The following is an 8,569-nucleotide window of genomic DNA, read 5'->3' as shown; positions in this document are numbered from 1 at the left end:
GGCTTCTTCAGGTCAAGATCCCTGAAACAAGAATTAAATAGAGTGACTCGCCAGCTAAACATTTCTGCTCTTGGTAGTCGGCATCACAAATGCAGTTTGGTTAAAGGAACGGTTTTAACAACATACAATAGCTGAAACTTGTTGTTTAGAGATGTTAAAAACACAAGATTGTAGAGGAATGTTATATCATATAACTCAAATACACATGCCAATGTTTTACCTCATTAACAGACTAGGTTCCATTTTGAGAGTTTTCTGACATTTAGGCCCCAGACCCCAAGAGAGGGAATAACGTCTGATTGGGTGAATGCCACTTTCACTGCTGAAATATAGAGAAGTAAAACCACCTACTTTGTGCCCAATTTCACCTACCAACTACTTGCCAGCTGGTCAAGGAATCCACATTTTTCTCCGTAGTAACCGTAGGCTGCCAGATGCTCAGACCAGTTTCTAGGCCTGTACAGCTAAGGGCTTAGACTACATGACTAGCTTTTTTATGCCTCTTGTTTAAAACCAAATGACAACAATCCTAATAAAACAGAACTAAAGTGCAGGTTTGGTAGCAAAGACCTGATACTGTCACAGAATACCTGACAATAACTCCTGGACGGAGGTCAAAGTTCTTGTTCACAATGTCCAGCAGCTCCCTTTCACTCTTCTGGGAGGTCCCGTAGTGGAAGATTGAGACAGAGAGGGGATGGGAAACACCAATGGCATAGGATACCTAAAACAATTGTTAATCATAAACACATCATTCAAAAATAATGACAGGAGAGACATTTTAACACCAAAGCACTCCACATGTGCTTTAGTACACTGATTATAGTCAAAAATCTTCTCCGATTCAATTGTGAGTGTGATGATACAGAGCTGATCATTGCTGCAGTTAAGCCCAGGAATAGTGAGCTTACGGACAAGCTGCAGAGACCAGTTAGAACTGCTCACCACTTGATTTGCTTTCCCAATAGAGCAGCATTGAGAACTTAACTGTAGAGTACATTTTACAACACATACTGTACACACTGATCAACAACTCAAGTCTAGGCAGTCACAGAAAATATTTTCTATGCTCTTAGAAAGCACAGGAATCCAATACCAGCAAATGAAAATCCAGAGCAAGATGCAATGATTTATGTACAATGGTAACAGGTTTTTGCAGACAAATTAAATATGAAAACATTAAAAAGGTGATTAAACCAACAAGCAGAATTCAATAGATGACAAGCTGGTGCATGACTGTCTACGGGGAGCTGTAAACACTGCTTTTTGTGAGATGTAAAACCATGAATTTGAGTACCTTCAGTTCTAGAGGCAGCTGAGTTTTAAATCCCATTATATGCAGGTTTTAGATTGAGTAAAACTGATATACTGTGTACTCACCTGGACCAAGACACGCTTGCAGAGCCCAGCTTTTACTAGGGATTTGGCCACCCAACGGGCAGCGTAGGCTGCAGAGCGGTCTACCTTTGTGTAGTCCTTCCCAGAAAAAGCTCCACCGCCATGGGCTCCCCAACCCCCGTAAGTATCGACAATAATCTTACGCCCGGTCAGTCCAGCATCACCCTGCCAGAAGTAAAGGTGGAGGTATTAGTCCATTAAATCTCACTAGAAAGTTTAATGACCTTAGTGTGACAGCATGGCTGCCTTCAAAAGGTTTACAGCTTTTGTTTCACCTGTGGTCCTCCAATGACAAAGCGCCCACTGGGCTGCAGGTGATAGATGGTGTCATCGTCAAGAAACCCGCTGGGAACCACGGCTTTCACCACCCGCTCCTTCAGAGAGCAACGCATCTCATCCAAACCTACGGCCTCATCGTGTTGCACAGAGATCACAATTGTGTGGACGCGCAGAGGTACCATGGCTCCTCTGTCCTGCCTGTACAGAACAGTCACCTGAGGGAGAAAACAAAGACAGGTGATGGCTCCAGCTAGTATGATCACAGGCTTGAACAAACGTAAGCAAAACAGTTTGCAGGAACATCTGCAATAATAATGACATGCATCTGTATTTACCACAAATATTTTCACTGCCTGTGGCTAAAGCATTGATAGTTAATGTGAGGATGTCTTTTAGCTAACAGTATCTTTCCAAAAACAGCATAAAAACCCACAACACAAATCTTCATTTCTTGCAGAGCTCCCAAAATGTAGGACAGACAGTATTGTCCAATTTTATCTGAACTATAAATATAAATTGTATAAAGATGATGTAGCTTCTGTGTTTGAAAAGTGAAACCTGTGCACAAAAGCTTTAAATCTGCAATGTTTTTAAGGTCCACCAGGTGGAGATACCTGCAGCTGGCCTATGGGAGGACTGCTTTCTTTTTTCACATTGTTTTTCTGGTCTTTCTCCTTTAGATAACAGTAGTGGGGAAATGAGGGATTAGGGGGAAAGACATGCAGCAGTGAACCTTTGATTGGAGTTGAACTCAGGCTGTTGCATTTAGCTTTTCAACACAGTCACCTGCTTACTATGCAAGATAAACTGGTGCACAGGAAAGACTAAGAGTCAACATGTTCAAGTGAGAATGTACTCTTTACAAGTCAGTTTTGTAAACCGTCTTAACACATCCCATCAGAAAGGAGGATAATCCATGGCATGACTTGTCTACCAAGTTGTTAGCCAATGAGTGCAGTTTCACAGTCAAACCCTCTCTCCTCACATCAGGTTTTTAAAAAAAACAAACAAACAAACAAACAAAAAAAAAAAAAAACACATTTTGAGGCTTCAAAGCTGGACTTCCAGAACTAATGAGTGGCATCATGGTAGCTACATCCACCCATCCAACTTTTACACCGTCTGTGTGAGTGAAACTTTATAAACTGCATCAAAAATGTACAAGAGTCAACAGCAAGTGCACCAAAACAGGAACAGAGGGCACCAAGCACTTTAAACACAGAATATAAAATATTACCATTCATTATTTATACACAGTATTAAGATTTCCCTTTTACAGCATGTCAAAGCAGGAACTCAACATTCAAACCACACTTAAATCTGCAAACACTGTCTAAATTATTCAGTACAGTCAGAAATAGGGTTACAGCCAATTACCAACTAACCATAAGTGTACAAACTGAAGAGGAGGAAGAAAAAACAAAAGCCGAACAAAGGAAGGAAATAAACAAACTTGCTTCCACCTACACTTATAACTTAAAGAACTGGCTCCAAACTGTAAATATACTTTGACCACATACCTGAGTCTTGGAATCGGGGCGGAGCCAGGGCAGCTCTCCATTTCTGCGCAATTCAGCCATCTTGGCATTGAGCTTGTGAGCCAGGACAATGGTAAGCGGCATGCACTCCTCTGTCTCATCAGTGGCATACCCAAACATCAGACCCTGCCACAGTTGCAGTCATTTGTCAAATCATTAAATGATTTACCAAATCATTAAAGTACATTACTGCTACATTTCTGGCTTCAGTTACTTGGCTCTAGACAAAATGTAAGAATCAGCTGACCTGATCACCGGCTCCGACATCCTCCTCTTTGCGATCCAGGTGAACGCCCTGGGCAATGTCAGGGGACTGCTGCTCCAAAGCCACCAGCACATTGCAAGTCTTGTAATCAAAGCCTATAAATCCCCCAAAATAAGCCTCAGTAAAATGTTTCAGCTTATCATTATACGTCAAAATAAAGTAGTATTAGGACAAATTTTGCATCTACTGAATTTGTCACTATGTGCAAACAAGATCTGTAGACCAACTATAGTTGATAATAATTTTTAAAAAGTTCAAGAATCTTTCAGCCTACGTCCATGATATCAGTGGCATTAAGCCAGAGTGGTGGCACAAGTCTTTTTATGAAAGGGTAGTAATCAGACTTCAAGATTTACTGTAATTTTCTCCAAGAGAGAAGAGAGTTACCATTACTTTTCTTTCTTTGGCCTTTTGGATACATCTGCACACATTTGAACCGGAGCTAAACTCACAGCTAGCTGATCTTACCTTTCGAAGAGTCGTTATAGCCAATATGTTTAATTGTGTCCCTGACAACCTTCTGGTAGTCCACATTAGCCCTGGAGGTGATTTCCCCAGCCAACAGGATCATCCCAGTCTTGGCAACAGTTTCTGAGGACAAAAAACAAAACAATATGCAGTGAAAGCAATGAAAATGGCCTGAAGAAAATGCAGTTCATTAACAACTGTTGCCATGTCTGCATCTAAACCCCACCCTAGGGCAGAACTCTGAAAGCACATGATAGATCATTTGAATACAAGCCCCTAAAAACAACATTTTAAGAAAGTACATTTTCAGACTGGTATTGTTTCAGAGATTTGTAACATGCCCAATTTTGCATAGATATGGTTCAACAGTGGATCATGTGCCATAGTTAAAAAAAATAAAAAATAAAAAAAAAAGGAAAAAAAAGCCTTTATGGTTGCCCTGCCTCTTTGACTTACCACATGCTACTTTGGCATCAGGATCTTGTCTGAGGTGTGCATCCAACACGGCATCGCTGATTTGGTCACAGATTTTATCTGTGGAGCAAAATAAGCACAACAGTTTAATGCGATTCCTTAGTTTGGTTGGTAAAATGACGATAACAGCTGATATTTTACTTCATAATTGAATGAAACATTAAATTATGCATATTATAAAAAGCCAAGTCTCAAATTAATAATTACGATCATTAAGAAAAGGTTTTACACTTCTTGCCACTTAAGACTGGATAATGACTAGTTTTCAATCAATTGTAACAAAAGCAAAAATCATTTCAATACGGAACAGATGCAAAGATATTTGTGCTTGCCCTTTCATGATGTAGTTTCCACATTTGATTGCTTGAATGCAAAGAAATTGAAACCCGTAGCCTAAACTCCATATCCACATATTTGGAGGCCTTTAACTATAGTATAAGACCAACCATAGTGTGTTGGTCTTCAACTTCAACATTTCCAAAAAACAAATTTTAGAACCGGTGTGACAGGATTTACAAACAGACTATTCAGCTTTCAGGTTGTTGAAGCAGTTTTTCTTCCCTTCTAACTGCAAAGGCTGTAAACGGGACTACTTTGCCCTCAGAGTTGAGCACTAGCCCCTGCAGTGCCTATATTTAGGAGTACTGGTAAGCCTATTATCTGTTGCAACAGAGCTGTCCCAGTATGAGACTGAGAACTGCAGCACACTGTGTCCCAAGCTGCTCAATAATTCTTCAATTAAAGCATGCAAGACCTCAGTTTTGGCTTCTTGTAAGTCTTTTCACTGAAAAGATTTAACTAGTCTTGTCACAGCGTTTTTAAAGATGGCTTAAGTGCTCTAGTAAGCCCTTACAGTGAATTAGCCAACACAAAAGCAGTCCTGCCACAGGCCCGAGCCTCATTAAGCTTATTAAGTTAGGTTTTTGTTTGAGCTGTTTAGGAGAGGTGTCAGTGTGCGACTTGAAAAGTGGCGATAAAGCAGGACAAATCAACTCTTAAACATCTCCGACAAATTAAGCATTATTATCTGTCTGAACTTATGATATGATGCAGTGCTAAAAAGGTAGCCAAGTGTCCTAAATAACCACAAATTTGCGTGTATTGCCAACACCCCCAATGGGATAAAACATCTGACTGCTGACGTGGGGTGGATGTGATTGACAAGCACCAACAGTCCGGGATAACGTGGTGTTAGCCGCCATGCAGCTAGCATGCAACAGTGACTTTGAGCTTTCAAATAAACTATTCCCTTAACTTCTAAGGAGTATAAATGATTACAGGTAGAGTCTGTAAGGTATGTGGGAAACTTTACATTTTGTATAAACTGTTTAACAGTCCACAAAACAGAAGCCGAGCAGGCCATTCTTTCATTCATGTTTTTTGAGTTAAAACGTTCTAAATATCAGTTTTATTCAGCTTTAGAGTTTAGCCGAAATTAGACTGCTCCAGCCAGTGTAACTTTTAGCCCTTTCCCTTTTAAAACAACCTTTACATTCACTTAAATCACGTCGTGTCCTCTTCTTTGTGTCCCTTTTACTTAATATTCCTTGACTTTACTGTTCAAAAGTAAATTAAACAAGCCACTGAAATTATTATTTCTAGCTTTTCCATAAACTCCACTCAGACATGCCAAGCTAGCAGCGGTACCCAACCTTGTTTGACAGGCTAACAGGATGCTAAGCTAATTATTATGGTCAAGGAGGAGGAGGGAGGAAACTACCTCACAGACAGGGAATGGCACGTTAAAACTTACCGGGGTGTCCTTCTCCAACTGACTCAGAAGAGAAGAGGAAGCAGTCTTCATCGTAAACCGAGCTGCTGTTGTTAATGAAACCGTTCATCTGGTAGTTCATTTTAGCCACTCTTAGCTTACAAGCTAGCCGACTATATACCCACTACACAGCTTTAATAGAAAACCGGGAGACACGTTTTACACCTTCACTAGGGTCACCTGCTCGCTCTTCTCTCACACATACACACGCACACACAAAGCGACAACCACAGTTAAAGTTCAGGGAAAACAGGACGGACCAGACAGCTGAATTTATGGTCTGCACGAATTTCCTCAGACCCCTCAAATCATTGCTCTGCAGCCAATGTTATTGTTGAGCACAGACCATGTGGTGCTCATGGGCGTGTTCATACCGAGAGCTAAACGCCAAATGGCGCTGAAGACAAATTGCTCAAGTGACTCAAGTGAACCCTGAGATCTGCTGCACGCTGTGTTTCGTTGTGTTTAGTATTTGGAAAGCAGTTTCCAACGTTTGTGACAAGATGTTATGGTCTAGAATGTGGAAATACAAAAATAAGAACCCTAATAAACCATGATTGCACTATTAAAATATGTGCCATGAGAGGGATTAATTTATAGCGAGATTGTAAATACGTAAAGTATAAATTTCCACTGTACTGTGTGCAAAGTGTTTTCATTTTTTTTTATATTTGTACTGAAAACATTATGAGATGTGCAAAGAGAATAGGAAGATGTCAAACAGTTTTTTGGGAAAATTACAATTTTTGTAATACCCTCTGCACACCAGCACAATGGATTTAAATCAAACAATTAACATGTGATTCAAGTAGAGACTTTCAGATTTAATTTAAGGGGTTTAGCAAATGTATTGCATTAACTGTTTAGAAAGTACAGCCACTTTCAGAGGCTCAAATGCAACTGAGCAATTGACTGACAAGCAGTTTCATGGCCATGTGATGTCTTTCCCCCGATAATTCACAAAAAAATTAAGCAGATAAGTTGATTCTAAGCATCCAACCTTTGGTAGCTTTCCACTGGAACACTCAATAAGAGGTCCAAAGGGAACAATGTGCAAATGAAGACTGAAAAACCAGAGAAACAGCAACAACTTTAGGAAGAAATTCAGTGAGCAGCTCAGCACCACCAAAAGGCCTAAAACATGACAGGAAACAGCTTAAGTGGATGATGACAGAATTGTTTCCATGGTCAAGAAAAACAGATAACAAAACATCTAACATAGTGAAGAAGAAGGAATGTAAATACAAATGGGTTTTAGAACAAGATGCAAACCACTGGTTACACCCAAAAATAGGAAAGTCAGATTAGACTTTGCCAGAAAACATCCAAAAGAGAGCACAGTTCTGGAAAAAACATTATACAGATGAAACCAAAACAAATTTGCACCATAATGATCGTGGAGAAGGAGAGAAACAGCTAATGATCTGAAGCATGTCACATTATCTGTCAAACATGTTGGAGTCAATGTTATTGCATGGGCATGTATGGGTACCAGTGAAACTGGGTCACTAGCATTTATTGATAATGTGACCGCTGATAGAAGTAACAGCATGAACTGTGAAGTGTACAAGGCTATACTCGCTGTGCATGTTCAGCCATATGCTGCAAAACTGATGACTCAAAGCAACCCAAGAGTTTCACAAGATAAAGAAATGTCTTCAGTGGTGACGCAGTCGCCTGATTTCTGTAATTCTTAATCATATTATGTAATACTATTGCTAAACCCACAAACTGCACTCCAGTCACATCTTGATCCACTTTTAAATCCACCATGTTGGTGTACATAGGCAAAACTACAAGAGATATGTCATTGACCAAAGATCTACTGTACTTTTGGAAGTCAAAGCTTTGCATCTATTTTTTCAATAAGGTGCCACATTTATTATTTGATGCTGAAGAAATTCAAAAGTAATGTTAATGTAATGAGTTCACACTCCATGTTTTTGTAATCCCAACTTTAAAAAACGTTATTTGTGTTCTGGGATAGATAGAAGAACTAGAATTAGTGTCATAATCCATTAGATTAATTAATGAATTATTAAGGGACACCAAATAGCTCCAAAATGGTACAGCCACATGAGGGCATCTCACCTTCATTTAGGCAGAACCACATAAGTATATAATGGAAATATATCTTCTCCAATGGTAAAGTGAATTGGAATTAGAGTCCTGTTTTCTAACAATACGCTAACTGATTCAGGATCTGAGATGCAACTCTTATTTGTCTTATTTATTTATCCATTTATTTCAGTTTCACCGTTGTATGGTTAGTCCATCAAGTGCATTTGATCAGCAACATCTGGTTTATACTTACCCTCTTATTTAGGGATGGCTGTAGCTCAGGTGGCAGAGCAGGTCAGCCACTAATCAGAAGGT

General features: G+C 39.7%; 1 protein-coding gene across 1 annotated transcript; it reads right to left on the bottom strand.

Annotated features, from left to right (window-relative positions):
- Positions 1 to 27: 27 nt before the first annotated feature.
- On the bottom strand, positions 28 to 6,542 carry mat2aa (methionine adenosyltransferase 2Aa). Its single transcript, XM_013911400.1, has 8 exons — positions 6,176 to 6,542; positions 4,405 to 4,482; positions 3,949 to 4,071; positions 3,463 to 3,575; positions 3,198 to 3,341; positions 1,674 to 1,892; positions 1,381 to 1,563; positions 28 to 724 (listed from the first exon to the last, which is right to left on the bottom strand). The coding sequence occupies exons 1-8, from the start codon at positions 6,273 to 6,275 to the stop codon at positions 530 to 532; spliced, it is 1,155 nt and encodes a 384-aa protein (XP_013766854.1). The 5' UTR covers positions 6,276 to 6,542; the 3' UTR covers positions 28 to 529.
- Positions 6,543 to 8,569: the final 2,027 nt, after the last annotated feature.

Source organism: Pundamilia nyererei, unplaced genomic scaffold (genome assembly GCF_000239375.1).
Source record: "Pundamilia nyererei isolate P.nyererei 1_Seehausen unplaced genomic scaffold, PunNye1.0 scaffold00063, whole genome shotgun sequence".
In the NCBI taxonomy this organism is placed as follows: Eukaryota; Metazoa; Chordata; class Actinopteri; order Cichliformes; family Cichlidae; genus Pundamilia; species Pundamilia nyererei.
Note: the sequence above shows the minus strand (reverse complement) of the source record. Positions and strands in the feature narration are given on the sequence as shown.

Bases quoted from the DNA above. Each gene is read 5' to 3' on its own strand.
- mat2aa (XM_013911400.1), bottom strand. From the start codon at position 6,275: ATGAACTACCAGATGAACGGTTTCATTAACAACAGCAGCTCGGTTTAC. The intron at 3,342-3,462 runs GTCAGCTGATTC...CAACTGTGGCAG, and splicing joins ATGTCGGAGCCGGTGATCAG to GGTCTGATGTTTGGGTATGC. The intron at 725-1,380 runs GTGAGTACACAG...CAATTGTTTTAG, and splicing joins GCAAGCGTGTCTTGGTCCAG to GTATCCTATGCCATTGGTGT.